This window comes from Felis catus, chromosome B1 (genome assembly GCF_018350175.1).
Source record: "Felis catus isolate Fca126 chromosome B1, F.catus_Fca126_mat1.0, whole genome shotgun sequence".
NCBI lineage: Eukaryota > Metazoa > Chordata > Mammalia > Carnivora > Felidae > Felis > Felis catus.
Window position 1 is genome coordinate 144,025,209 of NC_058371.1, and position 21,888 is coordinate 144,047,096.

The 21,888-nt window shown below is 38.1% G+C and overlaps 1 protein-coding gene across 2 annotated transcripts in view; it reads left to right on the forward strand.

The window, feature by feature from the left end:
• Positions 1 to 2,472: 2,472 nt before the first annotated feature.
• Positions 2,473 to 21,888, forward strand: part of CDKL2 (cyclin dependent kinase like 2) — a 53,748-nt gene continuing 34,332 nt past the window's right edge. The window contains exons 1-3 of one of the 2 annotated variants that reach the window (XM_019829355.3): positions 2,473 to 2,973; positions 3,335 to 3,407; positions 5,393 to 5,592. In XM_019829355.3, coding sequence (XP_019684914.2) covers positions 5,425 to 5,592 — 168 coding nt within the window. In that variant the 5' untranslated portion in view covers positions 2,473 to 2,973; positions 3,335 to 3,407; positions 5,393 to 5,424. The remainder of the gene's footprint in view (positions 2,974 to 3,334; positions 3,408 to 5,392; positions 5,593 to 21,888) is intronic. The other variant, XM_006931059.5, reaches the window with a different exon arrangement.

Below are 21,888 nucleotides of genomic sequence, written 5' to 3' on the forward strand. Positions count from 1 at the left end.
CTAGCTGGGACCCATGGCAAGCCATTTCAGTGGTTCTTTCTCCATCGTACTTGATTTTTAAAAAAACAAACAACATTTTTTTTTTCTTTTTTTTTTTTCTTTTTTTTATTTTTGGGACAGAGAGAGAGCATGAACGGGGGAGGGGCAGAAAGAGAGGGAGACACAGAATCAGAAACAGGCTCCAGGCTCTGAGCCATCAGCCCAGAGCCCGATGCGGGGCTCGAACTCACGGACCGCGAGATCATGACCTGGCTGAAGTTGGACGCTTAACCAACTGCGCCACCCAGGCGCCCCAAAACAACATTTTTAAGTAAGCTTTGCACTCAACATGGGACTTGAACTCATGACCCAAGATCAAGAGTCACATTCTCTTCTGATTGAGCCAGCCAGGCTCCCCTCCATCATACTTGATTTTTTAACTCCTTTGTTTATTCTCCTTGCACTACCACTTCTCTAAGAGTTAGCTTGTATGCCACCTATTTTCTTAATTCTTGCCCCTGGGATGCAAAATCCTATAAAAGAGTCAGTTTCACTGTAAACTGGGTCAACTGGGCACATTTTAGTATTTCGTATTCTTGTCATATCAAAATGACTTTTTTGTAACTACCTACTTCAAGGTATTTCTGCTCTCAGATCCTTGAGCCTCAATCATTATCTTTTTCAGCAAAAATGTTCTTTTACTAAGAAGATCTAGGCCAGCTAATGTATCTGTCCTACACTTTTCTCAGTTTTTTCTTTTTTCTCTAAGCCTCTTCAAGGTTAAGACCTTTTCATACTTTATTACCTTTTCTTCACACCTGTTCTTGGCTTTTCATTATTCCTTTTCTTGCCTCTTTAAAACTTCTCTCCATTCTTTTTCCCTACAGACATTTCCTAATAAAAAAGAAAAATAAGCAATAACCCAACCCTGCTTGTACATAATGCTACCTGCAGATGGCTTTATCCAAAATGTAGAGTTGTTGAATACTGTATGTGTCCTTCACAGTTAGCTTTCAAGCTCAGTTCTTTTTGAAACTGTTTTCTCAAGCATTCTCTATTCACCAAATCTAGTATTTTTAGTCTTTTATCCTTTTGGTCCCCTTGGGGATATAAATGTGTTATTTTTAAGCTTCAGGACCTCTTGCCTAGAGGGGCCTTTATATGTTTATGTTGTTGAATATATTTGTAAAGTTGGAAAAGTAAACTATTTTTGTATTCTTGTTCTCAAGCTTCAGTCCCAACAAACTTCGATTTGCCACTTTATGCAAGGGGGTCTGCACTTTATATAACAGAAGTTCGTGAGATTCTGTTATAGCCTATAGAGGTAACAAAATCGGTACATGACTCCCCCCCACTTGGTCACAACCAAGGATAGAGCTAATTGCTACATTAGGACATCTTGGATTGACCTAAGAATTGTATTCTTTCCATACCCAGGTCCTAGGTCTGCTCCTCATTATTACAGGTTCAAGAAGTAGATTTTAAGCAGCTTGCCCAAGGTGATCAAGCACTGGCAGATTAATTCATGCTATCCAAACTCACAAAAGATGATTCATAAATCAGAATATTTATTTCTTAGTATACAAGAAGGGATTCATACCTCAATATTGACTATGGGTATAAATACCTGCTATTCCAGGACACTCTCTTCACTGGATCAAGGTGTTCTAGAGAACAAAGACGATTATAAAATGTTTAGTTCTGATGATTTAACATGAGAGTAACTGTGTGCTTAAGGCCTCTTCACGGCAGGGGTATGGCCTAAACCCCAAATTACTTGAAGATGAGGAATGCCCTGTTTCTTATGTGACTTAAGCCTGTGGGTAATTCTGACTTACCAATTTTGCCTGGTCATGAATCTAGCCTCAAGGCACGGCCTGTGCCTGAAACATCTCACCCCCAACTGCCCTCTATTTGGCTGCCACACGCCAGTATTGTACATCTCTTCTAGTTCCCCGACCGCCCGAGCCCTTTTCCTCTTCTTTCATTCATGTCCCTTCTCCCTTTTCCATTATCTCCAAAGTATATCCCCTCACTTTCAGTGCCCAGGGTGTCCTTCCCAAGGTCCCTCCTAACGTCAGTTGTGCTGTCACCTTGCCTCACCTACTAATCATCACCTCCTAGGCTGTCACCCTCACCCCCTACCTGGCCCACCCTGGTCCCACTGCCCCGACCGGAAAGGAAGCATCGAACCGTGGTCAGGCCTGAACCTTCCCCGGTGAGGGCGCCAGGGGCCCGGGGCCCGCTCACCGCCCCAGCGGCGAAGCTGTGCCTGTCTCCGCCTTCCGTTTTCTACATAACCACCACCCATTCTATCCCTCTGTATTTGAGAATTGAAGCATGTGTGGATGCTGGCGTCTGCGCTTAAGTGAACTGAACCTGGGCCGAGCCCCAGGTGAAGGGGCGAGTGGTGGGCGCTAAGCCAATCGTAGCTCATGACGACAGGGCCCAGCCAATCAGAACACGGGAGGCTTGGCGCACTCCGGGCGGGGCCGGGCGGGGGAGAACCCGCCCCCTTGCAGCCCTGTGGCCAACGCCTTTGCCCAGGGCTTGCTGGAGCCACGCAGGTTCACAGACTCCAGGGACTGGGCACCTTCCGAGCTGGCAGACGGTGCATCCAGCTAATTTCTTACAAGTCTGGCCTTAACAGGCGTATTGGTGCCTGCCGTGGACGCATTCCGACCTGGGCCGTATCTCTCTCTGGAGGCTGAGCCTATGGTTGGGGCAGAGTGAGGTCGTTGCCTTGACGACGACAGCATGCGGCCCGTGGTCCTCCTGAGTGTGAACCTGCGGCAGGCCGAGGCCAATCTGCCTCCCTGCCTGATTCACCTAGGACCCGTGACTGTGTCCACAGAAGAAATCATAACAGCTCCGGACTTGCTGGTTTGCTAGTCAGCATCTTTCAGACCTGCGAGCGAGATGCATTCCGCCTCAAATTTGTTTCCAGGTTGAAAACCTTTGGGTCTTTCCATGCGAAAGGATTTTAAAGAAACAGTAAGTATAGTACTTTTAAAAGCTTCTATTATCACATTCTTTGATCTGTGATAGATTTCAATCTGGTTGTCTTTAACAAAATAATTCGCACTATTTTTATTACCTAAATTGTTGAGATTCAAACCATACGCTTACATGGCACTTATCCAGAAATACCGCATTGCCAATTGGCCAGGCATCCTTTTAGTTTGTATCACCCTTACACACAGGCATAGAAGGCATGAAAAGCTATAGTTTATGAGTAACTGTTTCAGGAAACAGGCTTTTTAAGCTGTGATACTTTTAAGGTATTTGGAGGCAGTGCTGCTTGAAAAGCAGGTGTGTTCAATGTGCTGTGACTAAATGTGTGGTTGGTTTCCAGAATAAACTTGGAGTAGTCAACTCGCTTAATGTTAGCTTGTGATATGCTTCAGGAGATCTCAGACATGCCTAAGGTAATTTTAATTTTGTTCACTTTGCATTTTCAAATATTGAGGGCACCGATTGCAAAATGTTTAAAAAGATCCAGGTTATAGAGTCCAGCTATTTTTGTCCTTGGCTTGATAAACCTAAAGTCTAGTCCTTAATAAAGCATGCTGTCTTATTGGAAGGAAAAAAAAATTCAGGCAAGGAGAGAGAGAATTGCACTGACAATTTTTTTCCAAACCCACGTTTTATTTAAAAATATATTCAAAATAGTTAATAGATGTTAAATGGAAGTTAATATGTCAAATATGTGAAAAGTTAGCATTGGGGACACTGCTCTCTAAATAGGTTATAGAATCTACTATCAAAGCTAGTAGTAAAATAGTGAAATAATTGGAGTTGGTGTTGACTGGAATTTATTTTCATCTTTTTCCCCAGCAGATCAGTCTTCTGGTTTTCCATGAAAACCTTTTTATATCTATATCTATAGATATATCTATATCTATATCTATATCTATTTATATCTATGCTTTTTATATCTATCTATCTATCTATCTATCTATCTATCTATCTATAATAACCCTAAATTATTAAGGTAAACTGCTGAAAATATATACACTGGATTATCACAGTTTGCTAGAACAAAGAGGGTGTTTCTTTTGTTTTTTGTTATCAGTGTACTAATAGGGAAGCAAATAAAACATCACAATTCACACTCTGGGTAAATTACTTTTAGATGGCCATGAGGACACAATTAATGAAATAAGTGAGAGGTTTTTTTTCTTTCCACATTTTATAAATGAGTATTTTTGTATTATTAAGTTAAAAAAATTCAGTTATGAATCATCACTTGAATATATAGTTACTGAAAGATTATTTTTTCTTCTAAAACTTTTAGAACCGTATTGGGATTAAGAACAATACTTTTTTATTCTTTGCTTCTGGAATTTAATTTCAAAATCAGATTTAAAAAATAAATTTAACTTTATGTTTGTTTTCTTAGCTTGTATATTTCATGGCAATCATACCTTGTAAATTAAAATCTGAGTTTGAACTGAAAAGTTTTTTTCTATACCAAAATATGTAGTGGAATAATTGCTGATCCTTCATCAATCATTAATAGGATTGCTATTAACCAGAAAATGTCATATAATGAGATGTAAAAGAATTCTAAACACAAAATTCAAATGATCATACTTATAGTGAGTAATCATTAAAAGTATTTTTGAGATACTGTATGTGGTACTACCAAAATTTAATTTTTAAACAATCTGCTTATGTACTGTGATGCCATTGTTGTTATTTTGTAAGTTCAATATGGGAATTTAATTACTACGGTAAGAAAAGTTAAAAAAAAAAAAAGTTTATCAAAGTTCCTTAGTGTTAATTTGGTAAGTGGTCATTTTGTGAATAAATATTTTTCCCAATTGAGTAGAAAATACATAAAGATTTTCAACTTCACTTTTTTAAGCCTAATGTAAAAAAAATAAATTTGATCTTCACTACAAGCAAACTCATTGCAGTGCCTGGCTTGTTCAGTTGGTAGGTCATGTGACTCTTGATCTCAGAGTTGTGAATTCAAACCCCACATTGGGCATGGAGATTACATAGTAAATAAAATCTTAAAAAAAAAACAAAACAAAACTCACTTGTACTTTTTCACCTCTGAGTGAAAAGGAATTGTGTTTCTAAAGTAAGCTATAATTGTTTTGAATGATGGTTCAAGAATTGCTTTATCTGAATTAAAAATATATTGAATTTCATTAACATGGCATCTAATAATTTAAATTTAATGGCTTCAATTCCATTTGCTTTGTCTATTATGAAATGTATGTTAATATTCTGAAAACAGCTTAGATGTGGAAACAGTAAGAAATTGTGAGACAGCACAGGACAGCCATTGACACAGTGACTCCTCTAATATGGAAAACAAGTGGGGAAGAATTAATTTCCTGGGAAGGTGGAAGAAATTAATATACTCAACATTATTAACTCCATGTTTTGGCTTCCATAGCAGGAAGAATTCCTATTGGTTTTGAATTAATAATGGAAAAATATGAGAATCTAGGACTGGTTGGAGAAGGGAGCTACGGAATGGTGATGAAGTGTCGGAATAAAGATACTGGAAGAATTGTGGCCATAAAGAAGTTCTTAGAAAGCGATGATGACAAAATGGTTAAAAAAATTGCTATGCGAGAAATCAAGTTACTTAAGGTGAGTAAATATCTGTATTGAGTTAAAAAAAAAAGTTGTCTCTTGATCAAGGTTATATTTTTACAAAAAAATTACAGTTTTTATATTCATTTCCATACTAAACTTTAAGATATGTTTCTTCTTTTTTGACAATAAACAAATGAAATTGTTATTTATGCATATTCATTTATCCCATGAATATAAATATGATTTTTAAAGTATTTGCTGCTTCTTTCTGTATCTATCTATCTATCTATCTATCTATCTGTCTATCTATCTATCATCTGTGTTTGGGGTCCTAAGACCACTCCAGGTTCCATGATTCAACTGGAGGACTCAGAGCACTAAGTAGATAGCAGCTGATGGCTATCTCATGGCTCTGATTTATTACAGTGAAAAGATATAAAGGAAAATCAGCAAAGGAAAAGGCACATGCACATGAATTCCAGAGGAATCTTGTCACAGGTTTCCAAAAATCCTCTTTCAGTGGAGTCACACAGGATGTACTTACTTTTTCCAAAAATGAGCTTTGACAACACATGTAAAATACCATCTACCAAGAAGATTCAGTAGACTCTGTGTCCAGGGTTTTTACTGGGGGATGTTTATATAGGCACCCTCTGCCTGGCTCATATTAATATCAATGGCTGACAAGAGCTGTCCCAGGTGGAAGGAACAGAAACAGCAAAGATGATGGGACATGTCCTAGGAGGTACAACAGTTTGGTCGATACTATAACATGAAGTTCAAGGCCAGGTAAGACATCTCAGAAGGGAGGGGATGGGGGTAAATGGCATTAAAACCTTTTTTTCTCCAGGTTTTCCCACTATACATAAATCCTAGAAAAAATAATTTGTGCACTTTCATCACACACACACAGAGAGAGAGAGAGACAGTGTGAGTGGGGGGAGGGGCAGAGAGAGAGGGAGACACAGAACCTGTAGCAGGCTCCAGGCTCTGAGCTGTCAGCACAGAGACTGATGGTGAGTCTCGAACTCAGGAGCCATGAGATCATGACCTGAGCCGAAGTTGAATGCTTAACCAACTGGGCCACCCAGGCATCTCATCTTAATTCTTGTTTAGATGCGTATTTTGTAAACATCATATGGTCACATTTTGCTTTTTATCCTGCTTGACAACCCTGCCTTTTAATTGGAATATTTAGTCTATTTACATGTAATGTAATTTCTGATATATTTCAGTATAAATTTACCATCTTAATATGTGCCATTTGTCTTATTGGTTTTACATTTCTTTTTATTTTCTTTCTTTAGATTAATTACATTCATCATTTCTTTATTTCCCTGTAATAGTTTTGAAAATTGTATCTTGTTTCTCACTTTTTAGTGGTTATCTTAGATATTTGTTGAAGTCTAACATTATCTAATACTTGTATTCTTCTTCCAGGTAATACAAATCCTTACAATACTTATCTCTGGTTATTCCCTTCCATCTTGCATGCTAATATTGTCATATATTAACTCTCACATATTTTTAAACGTCACAAGACATAATTATTGTTTAGTGTTCATTTAGATTTATGTTTACCTATAACTTTCTTTGTTCTTCCTTTTCTTCTGTATCCCTGGCCATTTATCTGGGATCTCTTCTCTTCTTGTAGTGTATTATTTAGGATTTCCTTTTGTGAGGATCTACTGTGGACAAAACATTTCAATTTTAGTTTGCATGCCAGCGTCTTTTTTGCTGTCATCCCTGAAAGATATTTTTGCTGTGTATGGAATTTTAGGTTGGCAAGTGTTTTCTTTCAATAAAATGAAGATAACACTGTTTTGTCCTCTGGCTTCTATTATGGCTCCTGAGAAGTCAGCTGTCAGTCCAACTGCTGCCCAACTGCTGCTCTTTTATAAGGTTTTTTGTTTTGTTTTGTTTTTAGATTTTATTTTTAAGTAATCCCTATACTCAACATGGGGTTTGAATTCACAACCCTGAGATCAAGAGTCACACACTCCTCCAAGTGAGCCAACCAGGTGCCCCTATAAGTTTGGTTTTTTATGTCTAGATCTTTTTCCTTTCAGCCTTTTATAACATAAAGTGGACATAAAATATAGAAAAGTGTATATCTCATAGGAATCATCTCTATTTTTTTAAAATTGAACAACTCCATATTACCACCATGTAAATAAAGAACGAGAACATTAAAATCACTCCATAAGCCCCCCTATGTCTTCTCCCAACACTACTGCCTTCTTGCTCTATCCAGATCACAAGTATCCTGATTTCAATTAGCATAAGTTAGTTTTGTTTTCTGGCTACTTAAAAATTTTCCTTTGATCTTGTTTTTCTGAAATTTCACCATATTGTATGTAGTTTGGGTATCTTTTTTCTTTCTTTCTTTTTTTTTTTAGTTTGGATATCTTTTAATTTATTTTGCTTCATTGGGGATTGGAGTCTTTATGAATCTATGATATGATTTCTTTCATTAATTCCAGAAAATTCTCACTTATTATTCCAACTCATTCCCTTTATCCTCTGTTTTTGGGACTTCAGTTAACATAAATCTTCTCACTGAATTATCTGTTGTTTTTTTTTTTCTTCATCTGTCTTTCTATGCACTGTTCTGTATAGATCGTTCTGGTTCATCGTTTGATTCACTAATTTTCTCCTCAGTATGATTAATTTCCATCACTGAGCCATTTATTTGGGATATTATATTTTAAGTGACTTTTTATTTTGAAATTTAGCCAATATGTAGATATACACAAAAATATAATTATAGCTCAATGAATTGTTAGGAAGCAAACATTCAGAACCACCACCAGGTCAAGAAATAAAACACTGCCAACAACTCTTTTCTATTACTATCCTGGTCACTAGCCCCTCCCTCTCCTTTAAGGTAAACACTATCCTGATGTGCATGTTCATCACTGCCATGATTTTTTCCCTCACATTTACCAAATATGCATTCCTAACCACTATAGTTTAATGTTAATTATTATTCTGTTTTTTTTTTAATTTTTTTTTTTCAACTTTTATTTATTTTTGGGACAGAGAGAGACAGAGCGTGAACGGGGGAGGGGCAGAGAGAGAGGGAGACACAGAATCGGAAACAGGCTCCAGGCTCTGAGCCATCAGCCCAGAGCCTGACGCGGGGCTCGAACTCCCGGACCGCGAGATCGTGACCTGGCTGAAGTCGGACGCTTAACCGACTGCGCCACCCAGGCGCCCCAATTATTATTCTCTTAAAAAAGCTCTCTTTTCACTCTCTTAATGTTATTTTTACTCAATAGTAGTTGTTAATTTCAATGTAGTCAAATTTTTAATATTTTCCTTTATGGTTTTAATATTTTCCTTATGGTTCCTTTAATATTTTCCTTTCCTTTATCTGCTTAAGAAGTCTTTTACTACTTAGAGATTAGGGTAGCCTTCTATACTATCATCAAGAAACTTAATAGCTTTGGTTTTCATATTTATATTTCAGTACACTTAGAATTGATCTTAACTATGGTGTATGGCACAGTCAAGTCTTATTTTGCCTTATGGATGTCCAGTTATCCCAGAAACATTTACTGAAAATATCAACTTTTCTCCACTCTCTGAATTTCTCATTTGCTATATGTCCTTATATGTAGGAATGGCTTTTCTACTCTTTATTCTGTTCCATTGGTCTATATGTCTAAGTTTGTGCCAGTATCTCATAGTCATATTCACTGTAGTGAATCACTAGAGATATATGTGATATTCCTGATATGTGTTTTTAATTCTCCCTATATTTAAATCCCTCCCCAAATTGTTCAGTCAGTATTTATTAGGATATACCTAATATTTACCCTTCCCATTACTCATCAACCATTCTTACATTTCTGAGCTCTTATCTACAGTCATTTTCCTTGTATTTAAAACATTCTTTAATGGGAAGCCTGGGTGACTCAGTCGGTTAAGTGTCCGACTTCGGCTTAGGTCATGATTTCGCGGTTCACGGGGCTGAGTCCTGTGTGGGGCTCTGTGCTGATGGCTCACAGCCTGGAGGCTGCTTTGGATTCTGTGTCTCCCTTTCTCTTTGCCCCTCCCCCGCTCACATGCACATGCTCTCTCTCAATAATAAATAAACATTAAAAGAGTTTTAAAAAAACTACATTATTTTCTTTAAAGCTGATCCACTGGTAAGAAACAGTGACCATTTTTGTTCGTCTGAAAAAAAAAAGTCTTTATGTTACTTTTTGTTGAAAAGATTATTTCCACAGGATATATAGAGTTCTAAGTTGGCAGTTCATTATATTCAGTGTATTCAAGGTACCATTCCAATGTTTCTCTGGTTCTCACTGCTTTTGAATCATCGGATGTTTCTTAGTATGTCCTTTTTTCTTTTGGATGCATTAAGGTTTTCTCTTTGATTTTCAGCAATTTTACAATAATATGTCTTGATGTGGGTTTCTTTTTATTTATTTGTTTTGACTTTATACCTCTTGCATCTGTAAAATAATGCCATTTGTCACTTTTAGAAAATTCTTAGCTATTATTGCTTCATGTATTGCTACTATCTTATTCTCTCTCTTCTCCATTTAAGAATTCAGTTTATATATTAGGCCTCCCCCATGTCTCTTATACTCTTTCTGTGTTTTTCATCCTTTCATTTTTTCCCTACTTCATTCTAGATATTTTCTTCTGACCTATCCTCCAATTCAGTAATTCAGTTTCAACTATTTTCAATCTACTTTTATACTTAAGCATTGATTTTTTAAAAAATCTTTATCTGTTTATTTTGAGAGTGGGGAGGGGCAGAGAGAAAGAATCCCAAGCAGGCTTCCTGATGTCAGTGCAGAGCCCTATGTGGGGCTCCATCTCATGACCACAGGATCATGACCTCAGCTGAAATCAAGAGTTGGGTGCTCAACCAACTCAGACACTCCTGACTTCTTAATTAGAGATATATTTTTCAATTAGAATATTTCTATTGGATTTTTAAAATAGTTTCCAATTTGCTGCCCAAATTCTTTATTGTGCTTTCATGACTGTTTAAATTACAGTCTTCTGAAATCTGTATCTAATACCTATTATCTGGATTTCCCATATGTTTATTTCTATTGATTGCTTTTTTTTCTCTTGATCTTTTTATTTTTGATACGCCTCTATTAATTTTTAAAAATTGTATACATAGTTTGAGTCTCTGGATGATATTATCTTTTCCCTGAGAGGAGTTACACTTGCTTCTGTGAGGCTCTTGAGGGCACTCTTGAGGGTACTCCAGGAAACCTAACATTCTGCCATCATCTCAATCCAATCTGAGAAAGTTACATAATTTGAATTTGAGTTGTAGTTCCTGAGAGACCTGATTTATTATTCACCGTTATCATAGTTTGTGGACTTTTTGGGCCAACCCAAAGTGAGAGGATTTCATCAGGGCCATCCCCCTTCTTTCCATCTTGCTGGCCCCTGGACACCAATCACTATTACCTTAGATCACAAGACTGTCAAAAGTGCCACTCAGACTCTTAATTTTCTCTCTGAAATGATATGTTTCCAGGGTCTAAAACAAAACAAACAAACAAAAAACAACTCTAATTGCTTGACTCACTTCCCTGGGTCTCTGTCTTCAAGATACTAGTTTACATATTCTTTATTATCTCATCTCTCTTGTCCCTTAAAATAGTGGTTTTATATATTTTTTTCAGCTTTTCTACTTATTCTAAATTACCTAGTCTACTGTTATTGCAAACAGAAATTACTATATTTTTCTGTTCTAAAATTTGTATTTGGTTCTAAATCTGCTATATCACTTTTTACGATTTCAGTTTTGTTGTTGTTTTTTAAGTAAGGTCTACACTCAACCCGGAGATCAAACATGCTTTGCCCACTGAGCCAGCCAGGTGTCCTGGTTTGTTTGTTTGTTTTTAAGCTTTGCTTTTTTGTTTTAATTTTAACTAATTAATTAATTAACTTACTTACTTAAACTCTACCCTCAGTGTGGTGCTCTAACTCATGACCCAGAGATCAAGAGCCACATATTCTACCAACTAAGCCAGGCAGGCACCCCAAGTTTCCTCAATTTTTTGAGGTTGACTTTTTTCTTTTTTTTAATTTCTTTTTTTCATGTTTATTTATTTTTGAGAGAGAGAGAGAGAGAGAGAGAGAGAGAGAGAAAACGAGCATGGGAAGGCAGAAAGAGAGCGTGCATGAGAGAGAGACAGAATCGAAAGCAGGCTCCAGGCTCCAAGCGGTCAGCACAGAGCCTGACGCGGGTCTCAAACCCATGAACCGTGAGATCATGACCTAAGCTGAAGTCAGACTCATGAGCCAAAGTCTGGCACTTAACCGACTGAGCCACCCAGGCGCCCTGACTTTTTTTTTTCTTTTAAAGCATAGTAGCCTGTATCTGATAATTCCAATATCTGAACTTACTCTGCTTCTGCTTTGGTCTTCTTTATGTTCTGATGGTTTTTACTTGTGCTATCATATTTCTTTGTATGCCTGGTTGTCTTTGATTTTTTTGCTGGACATTACATTTTAAACATTATTTTTTTGGAATAATTTGAGGCTAAAGTGAAGACATTTTCTTCCTGGGAAGATTTTAATTTTCTTCTTCCGTATCCACGGACACTGTGCCGGTAATCAATTTATCGCCTTTCAGTTTCAAGTCAGTCCTTTTGGCCCCACCTCATGGAAGTAGAGCTGGAATCTATAAACATTTCTCTTTCGCCAGCTAGTTTGATATTAAGCTTTGACAATAGAGGGCATGGAAGGACACTATAGTCCTTAAGAAGAGGCTTCCCTTCCTGGTTCTGGCCTGCTTTTTTTTTGGGGGGGGGCACTGGGATGAGATCACTCTATGGGAGGTTTTGAGGCTCACATCAGTATCTTTCACGACCAGTTTTGCCTGCCTGCAATTTCTGGCAAGTTTCTCTATCACCTGGCTGGCTGCCCACCCTTCCATCACCTCTGGCTTGTGTCCTGTAGCAATTTTTTTCACCACTGGCAGTCTATGGCAGTCATGCTCTCTCTAATGAAGTCTGAATCTCAGCCTTGGTTGTGGCTGGAGGCTCTTCTAATGTATTGGTTACTTTCTATGCACTTTCCCTCAGCCCTGAAAGTAGTAGCTAGTCTGTATTTGCTATTTTGAAATATACCTTAGAGTCTTTTTATCCCTGTTAATAATTAACTACCTTTATTAGTTAGTAGTTACTTACATTAAAATTTTCCCTGGTCTGGTATACACACACCGCCAGCTCAGGACCACCTTAATAAGTTCAAGGTTTTTGCTTTTATAGTGTCTTACTTTCTTGTGTTTTTCGTTACCTTTTTGTACTGGATATTGTTTTTGGATATTTCTTTTTGGAAATAATTTGAGGCTAAGATAAAATTATCTTCCTCCAGAGAGGTTATTCATTTACTTCTGCCAGGTGCATGGGGATGCTCCCAGTCCAATACATTAATCTAAATTCAAGGTTTGGGGTTTCTTAAATTGTTATAGATGGTGTGAAGTCTAGTGGGGACTGGTTCATTTCTGTCCATTTTTACTGGGACAGTGTAGTTCTTAGGGTGTCAGCTTAAACTGGGCCTCAGAGACCCCACCTCTGAAATGCATTTGGACTTTGACTTTTCCTTCCTTTTCAGCCCCCAAAAGGCCACAAATATCCAAGCTCAGGTCTACCTCTGTTACTTGATGGCAAAACCAGCTTTGATTTGAGTACTGAAATTAACTCTGAGTTCTCCTGTTCTTGATTTTGGCCCAGTAATTCCTCACTATCTTCTTGGGTCTTTTATATGTTTAAGATTTAAAAATATTTTGTCCAACTTTTTAGGAATGCTCAATAGGAGAGTTGGTCTGAATTACCTAGTCTGCCCCTATCAAATGGGGTAGTCATCAGCTTTTAAAAATAAAAGCACAGGGGCACTTGGGTGGTTGTCAGTTAAGCGTCTGACTTCAGCTCAGGACATGATCTCATAGTTCATGAGTTCAAGCCCCACATCAGGCTCTGTGCTGACAGCTCAGCGCCTGGAGCCTGCTTTGGATTCTGTGTCTCCCTCTCTGTCTGCCTCTCCCCCACTCATTCCCCCACTCATGCTCTGTTTCTCTCTCTCTCTAAAACATAAATAAACGTTAAAAAAAAAAAGGATTCTTTCTTCCTCTCCCTCTGCCCCTCCCCTGCTAATGTGCTCTCTTTCTCTCTCTCTAAAAAAAAAAAAAAAAAAGCACAGAGAAAGAATAAAAGAGAAAGGTGGAACTGATAATCTATGTTTTTATTTTAGATGTGTGTTGTTTAATCTCCACATATTTTGGGATTTTCCAGTTATCTTTTTTTTTAAATTAATTTATAATTTAATTCCACTGTGGTACAAGAGTAGACATTGTGTGATATCTATTATTTTAAATTTGTTAGGGTATGTTTTGTGGCCTACAGTACGGTCTGTCATGGTGAATGTTCCATATGAACTTGAGAAAAATGTGAATTCTGTTGTTGGATAGTCTGTAGATATCAGTTATATCTGTTGATTGATGGTATTGTTGAGTTCAACTGTGTGTGTGTCCTTACTGATTTTCTGCCTGCTGGATCTATCTGTTTCTGAGTGGAATGGTTGACATTTCCAATTATGATAGTGGATTTGTTTATTTCTCCCTGAAGTTCTATCAATTTTTACCTCCTATAGTTTGCAGCTCTGTTGTTAGGCACATACACGTTAAGAACTGTTATGTTTCCTTGGAGGATTGACCCCCTTTTCAGTATATAATGCCCTCCTTTATCATTGATAATTTTTCTTTATAGTTTGGTCTATCTGAAATTAATAATAGGTACTCATGCTTCCATTTGATCAGTGTGGTATATTTTTCCATCTATTTACTTTTATTTTTTAATTCTAAAAAAAGATTAAAAAAATTTTTTTTATTAATGTTTTTTATTTATTTTTGAGACAGAGAGAGACAGAGCATGAATGGGGGAGGGGCAGAGAGAGAGGGAGACACAGAATCCGAAGCAGGCTCCAGGCTCCGAGCCATCAGCCCAGAGCCCGATGCGGGGCTCGAACTCAGGGACCGTGAGATCATGACCTGAGCCGAAGTTGGACGCTTAACCGACTGAGCCACCCAGGCGCCCCTAAAAAAAGATTTTTAAAAGTAATCTCTACACCCAGCGTGGGGCTCAAATTCACAACCCTGAGATCAAGTGTCACACCCTCTACTGACTGAGCCAGCCAGGTGGCCCTCCCTCCATTTACTTTTAATTAATATGTATTTTTATACTTAATGTGCATTTCTTGTAGATAACATATAGTAAGGTTGTGTGTTTTGAGCCATTCTGACAATCTCCATTTTTTAGTTGATACATTTGGATCATTGACTTTAGAAGTGAGGATAGAGCTGAGTTAATATCTACCATATTTGTTACTGTTTTCAACTTGTTTCCCTTGTTCTTTGTTTCTATTTTTGTCTTCCACTTTTATTCTGCCTTTTGTGGGTGTAATTGAGCATTTAATATGATTCCATTTTTCTCTCCTTTCTTAACCTGTCAGCTATACTTCTTTTTATTTTAAGTTTGTTTATTGATTTTGAGAGAGAGAGAGAGAGAGAGAGAGAGAGAGAGAGAGAACACACATGAGCAGGAGAGGGGCAGAGAGAGAGAGAGAGAGAGAGAGAGAGAGAGAGAGAGAGAGAGAACACACATGAGCAGGAGAGGGGCAGAGAGAGAGAGAGAGAGAGAGAGAGAGAGAGAGAGAGAGAGAAAATCCCAAGCAGGCTCCATGCTGTCAGTGCAGAGCCTGATGTGGTGCTCAATCTCACAAACTGAGATCATGACCTGAGCTGAAATCAAGAGTCTGAGGCTTAACCAACTGAGCCCCCAGGCACCCCAGTTATACTTCTTTTTAATTTTTTTTTTAGTGATTACCCTACAATTTGCAACATACATTTACAAATAATCCAAATCCACTTTCAGAAAACACTATATCACTTCACAGGTGTATAAGTACCTTATAATAATAAAGTAATCCTAATTCCTTTCTCCTGTCTCTTGTATCATTGCTTCCATTCATCTCACTTACAAATAAGCATACATAAGCATATATATATATATAAAAGATATTCATAAGTCTATATAATCAAATACGTTTTTGCATTATTATTGTGAACAAACTGTTTTCTGTTAGATAAATTAAGAATAAGAGAGGGGCGCCTGGGTGGCACAGTCGGTTAAGCGTCCGACTTCAGCCAGGTCACGATCTCGCGGTCCGTGAGTTCGAGCCCCGCGTCAGGCTCTGGGCTGATGGCTCAGAGCCTGGAGCCTGTTTCCGATTCTGTGTCTCCCTCTCTCTCTGCCCCTCCCCCGTTCATGCTCTGTCTCTCTCTGTCCCAAAAATAAATAAAAAACGTTGAAAAAAAAAAGAATAAGAGAAATAAAGTTTTTATTTTACCTTCACTTACTCTTTCTTTGGTGCTCTTCTTTTCTTTATGTAGATCAGAGTTTCTGGCCTATATTATTTTCCTTTTCTCTAAAGAATTTATTTTAGGGGCACATGGGTGGCTCAGTTACTTAAGTGTCAGACTTTGGCTCAGGTCATGATCTCATGGTTTGTGAGTTCAAAACCTGTGTCGGACTCTGTGCTGACAGCTCAGAACCTGGAGCCTGCTTTGGAGTCTGTGTTTCTCTCTCTTTCTCTGCCCCTCCCCTGCTTGTGCTCTGTCTCTCTCTCTCAAAAATAAATAAACATTAAAAAATGTTAAAAAATAATTTCTTTGAACATTTATTGCAATGCAAGTCCACTGCCAACACACTTCCCCAATTTCTGTTTGTTTGAGAAACTGTTTTTCCTTTACTTTTAAAGGATTATTTTGGAGGATACAGAAATCTAGATTGGCGTTTTTTTCTCTTGAGATTAAATATTTCACTCCATTCTTCTTGCTTACATGTTTTTTTTTTAATGTTTATTTTTGAGAGAGCATTCATGAATGGGGGAGGGGCAGAGAGGGATGGGGACAAAGGTTTTGAAGCAGGATCTGTGCTGCCAGCAGAGAGCTTGATGTGAGGCTTGAACTCATGAACCGTGAGATCATGACCTGAGCTGAAGTCAGACACTTAACTGACTGAGCCACCCAGGAGCCCGCTTGCATCGTTTCTGAGGAGAAGTTGGATGCAGTTCTTATTTTGTTTCTGTATAAGATGTTTTTGTCCTCTGACTTCTTTCAGGATTTTTTCCTTCATCTTTGATTTTTCTATGTTTTGAAAATGATAGACCTATGGGTAGGTTTTTTGTTTGTTTGTTTGTCTTTTTCCATGGCATTTATCCTGCTTGGTGTTCTCTGAGCTTCCTGAATCTGTGATTTAGTATCTAACATTAATTTTGAGGACATTGTCAATCATAATTGTTTCAAGTACTTCTTTTGTTTCTTTTTTTCTTCTCCTCCTTCTCATATTCCCATTACATCTATGTTATACCTTTTATAGTTGTCCTGTAGTCTTTGGATATTCTTTTTTTTTTTTTTTTTGTCTCTGTTCTCTTCTTTTTGGTTTTTGACCATTCTGTTGACATATCTTCTAGCTCAGAGATTCTTTCCTCAGCTGTGTCTAGTCTACCAATAAACCCACCAAAGACATTCTTCATTTTGTTACTGTTTTTTATCTGCAGCATTTCTTTTAGGTTCTTTCTTGGGATTTTCATCTCGCTGTTTCCATGGCCCATCTGTTACTGCATGCTGTCTACTTTACCTTTAGCATATTAGTCATAGTTGCTTCAAATTCTTGCATCCCTGCCATGTGTGGTTTCAATGCTTGTTCTGTCTCTTCACATTGTTTTTTTGCCTTTTTGTATGTCTTGTACTATTTTCTTGATAGCTGGAAATGATATACTGGGTAAAAGGAACTGTTGTAAATAGGTTTTAGGAATGTGGAGGTGAGGGGGGAAGGGAAGAGTTTTGTAGTCCTGTAAAAGGACCTATAGGTCTCAGTCTTTTAATGTTCTTATACTTCTGGATGGTGAACTTTGCAAGTGTTTCTCAGCTTTTTCTCCCTTCCTTAGGTGGGACAGGATAGCTAGAGTAGTATGAAGTTGAGTATTCCCTTCCTCAGGCCATTTAGGCTCTGAAAATACCACAGCTGCTTAGACTCTGCTTAACCAGTTTTTGCTGAGGGAAGGCCTTGTTTTTTTTAATTTTAAAAAAATGTTTGTTTGTTTGTTTGTTTGTTTATTTATTTATTTATTTATTTAGAGAAAGACAGAGAACTGGGTAGGGGCAGAGAGAGAGAATCCCAAGCAGTCTCTGCACTGTCAGTGCAGAGCCTGACAAGGGGCTTAAACTCATGAACCATGAGACCATGACCTGAGCCAAAACCAAGAGTCAGATACTTAACCAACTGAGCTACCCAGGCACCCCCAGGGCAGGCTTTGTTAAGAAGCACAGCGCTCTGGGGCGCCTGGGTGTCTCAGTTGGTTAAGTGTCTGACTTTGGCTCAGGTCATGATCTTGGGATTCGTGAATTCCAGTCTTGCGTTGGGCTCTGTGCTGACAGCTCAGAACCTGGAGCCTGCTTCAGATTCTGTGTTTCCCTCTCTCTCTCTCTCTCTGCCCCTCTCCCACTTGCATTTTCTCTCTCTCTCTCTCTCTTTCTCTCTCAAAAATAAACATTTTTAAAAATTTTTAAAAAGAAGAACAGAGCTCTGGCATATTTAAGAATGGTTCCTTTCTCCTCTGCCTGTGGAAGGAGAAGGAGACTTTTCTCCAAAATTTACTCTGGGAATCTGGCTGAGCTCCTGGAGATAAATCTTACAATATGGTGGGGGCCCCTCTGTGACTGGGTTCCTCTGGGGTTTTTAACTTTCAGATTTGTCCATAGTGAGCCTCCAGTAATTTGCCAATTACAGTTCAGGTTTTCCTGCCTTGGCACTGGTTCCTGCAAAGATTTCCACCTGTAAATCTGCTCCAGTAAAAGGACTCCATATATTTTCCTGCCTATCTCTCCAATCTTGGGGGCAGTGGCTTGCCTATATCCTCTCTTCTGTTATGGATCTAACAAGAGTTGTTGATTTTTGTGTATTCTGCTTTTTAAAAAATGTTTATTTATTTTGGAGAGGAGAGAGACAGCAGGAGTGGGGGTGGGGTGCAGAGAGAGAGGGAGACAAAGAATCCCAAGCAGGCTCCAAGATCTAAGCTGCCAGCCCAACTTGTGGCTCGAACCCACAAACTGTGAGATCATGACCTGAGCTGAAGCCAGATGCTTTACTGACTGAACCACCCAGGCGCCCATAGTGTATTCTGCTTTTTACTTGTTAGGATGAAGTAGAAACTTCCAAGCTCTTTACACACAGAATCAGAAACCAGAAGTCTCCATACCTTTTTAGATTTAATTTTACCAGAAGTCTGTGTGTGTATGTGTGTGTGTGTGTGTGTGTATGTGTGTGTGTGTGTGTGTGTGTTTGTGTATGCTTATAATAAAAACCTTTTGCTTGTTGAAGGGCAAACAAGGAGCCCTTAGACTGAGGTGGCTGGAATGCCTTGGCCACCCACTAGAGCAAACTGAACGAAACCTAAGCCAGAGTCAATTTCTGTAAATGCCTGAAAGTTAAGATACTGTAACTTAAAAACAACCACTCACAAACAGCAAAGTAGGCTTTCCTAAATAAAGCAACCACTTACAAGATAACCAACCAAATAATTTCCTCACTCTGCTTCTGCATCTGCTCTATACAAGCCTTTCCCTTAGCTTCTGCTGCGAGAATGCTCCTAACCTCTTTCAGTTTGATGATGCCCTGTGCAAATTGATGTTTGCTCAAAAATTCTTACATAAATTTTAATGTGCTTCAGTTTATCTTTTAACACACTGATGCATATTTTATTTTAACACATGAATATGCTATAAAATTTTTTTTTATGTTTACCATTTGAGAGAGAAACAGAGCGCAAGCAAGGGAGGGGCGGAGAGAGGGAGACACAGAATCAGAAGCAGGTTCCAGGCTCTTGAGCTGCCAGCACAGAGCCTGCCGTGGGGCTTGAACTCACAGACCATGAGATTGTGATCTGAAGTCGGCTGCTTAACCGACTGAGCCACCCAGGTGCCCCGAATATATTGTAAAATTTGAATGATTTTCCCTGCCACCTTTGTATGCCGGCGATTCAGTTGTAAACAACTATATCCACCAGAAGCACTTTATTCATATACAAGAATATGGATGTATATGGAGCAGTGTGTGTGCATGTCAAATGGCAGCATACTCTACTCACTGACCTGATCTTGCTTTTTTCACTTAATGTATCTTAGTGATTATTGCATATCGGTAGACATAAAACTGCCCTTTAAAAAAAAAATTGCTGCAATTTATTTCCTTGTATGGATTTACCTTAATTCACTTAACCAGTGATATATTTGGAAAGTTCTTTGTGATTCGATATGGAATCTTTTAATAGGTGAGTTTAGCCCATTTATAGTTATGATGTAACAGGTAAGTGTGATCTTAGTTGTCATTTTTCCCCCCTTAAGAGTCAGTATGGCTTAGTGGTTAAGAATAAGAAATCTAAATATTTTTCATTCAAATCAGCTACATGTCTGGGTGTGCTTACATAGCAGACGTTCTGGACATGAAGGAGGAACTAAGCAAACATGAAATGTTGTCAGGAAAAGACAGGCCACAGTGACTGGGTTTTGTAGGTACTCATGCTTCCTTTTGAATCCTGTGTCTAGCAGTTATTGCCGTGTGACCTTGGACGAGTTACTTAAAATCTGTGTGCTTTAGTTTCCTTGTCTGTAAATCAGACTAATAATAATGGTACCTGTTTCATAGGGTTTTTGTGCTTAGAATAGTGTTTTGAACATAGTAAACAGTATGTATTAGTTATTATTATTTGTAATATCATGCTGTTTTAGTACACCTTTAAAAATATTTTTCTATATAATTTCTAAATTATTTTTAAAATATTGAATGTGTTTCCTTTGATAATTTGGAAAGGTTTTATTTTTTACTATTTGTTACCTTTATAACTATAGCATTATATAATATACTTAATCCTTTGTAAAGTAATTATTATGTTTCTATTTCCTTTTCTCTCCCACTCTCTCATCTGATTTTCTAAGTTTATTTATTTATTTTGAGAAAGAGAGAGAGTGAGCAAGTTCGGGAGGGGCATGGAGAGAGCAAGAGAGAGAGAGAGAGAGAGAGAGAGAGAGAGAGAGAGAATCCCAAGCAGGTTCTACACTTCAGCTCAGAGCCCAACACAGGACTTGAACCTATGACCCTTGAGATCGTGACCTGAGCTGAAATCAAGAGTCAGACAATTAACCAACTGAGCCACCCAGGTGCCCCAACTCATCTGATTTTCAAAGACATCTTATTTATCTTATTGTTTACCATTAAACCTGTAAATATAATTAGGCCTTGTAATTTAAAGTTTCATGTTAAAAATATAATTTTGACCCATCGACAAGGAAATCAACATACGTACACTCTTGTTTGCATCTTTTCTTCTTTCTTCTAAATTTGTTAGAAACATTGTTTGTGCCTTGTTAAATTTTAAATATTCACCTTCTGTTTTGTGATTGTGATGTGCACACTTTTATTAAGACTTAGTCCCACTCTAATGAATTCACCATTCTCAATATTTTTCACTGTTGTCTTTTACTTAAACGACAGTTTTGTTGGATGTAAAGTTCCTGGATCACTCTTTCCTTGAGGGTTTTTAGGGCTATATTCTAGTGGTTTCTTTCCCTTTAATGGTGGCAACATTTTCTGGTGAATGTTTATCTGTTTCCTTCTTTCTTCCTCTTTTCTTAGAGCATCTTTGAATAGATCCTGGATTGGTTTCTTTTTGATTGTTTCTTATCTTGTAACAAAGTGAGCCCTTCCTGGACTAGCTATCTGTAGAAGGTTCGTTTAGGGGAAAGGCTATGCTCTTGTTTCAGGCTAGCAGGAATTTACCATGATTCACAATGATGTTCCTTACAATGCAAGCCTGATCTGTGGGATTGACTTCTGTTATCCTTGGCATTTGCTGATTTGTTCATAATGAGTTGTTTTGCCTTCCATTTGGCCTCACCAAGAGATTGCTTCCAGCGAATGAGTTTCTGTGTAATTATTCAGGCCTCCCTTCCCTGGTATTTCTCGGTGCCATTCAGTTCTAGGGTTGCTTTCACAGACAGCCTATGAATCTTGTTCCTATTATAGCAAAGAAGGAGTTTTTTGTTTTTGTTTTTTCCTTTTTCAGGGTATGTCACCAATTTTGGATTACTTGGCTCTACCAGCTTTTTAGCCACAGGTGATCTCTTGGTATCTTCCTAAACTTCTGTTTCACCTTGACTAGATTTGGCAGTCCCACCTCATTCGTAGTGGGTAGGGGTCTAGATCCTGCTTAGTTCCATCAAAGGTGGAGCTACATTTCTTTCTCATT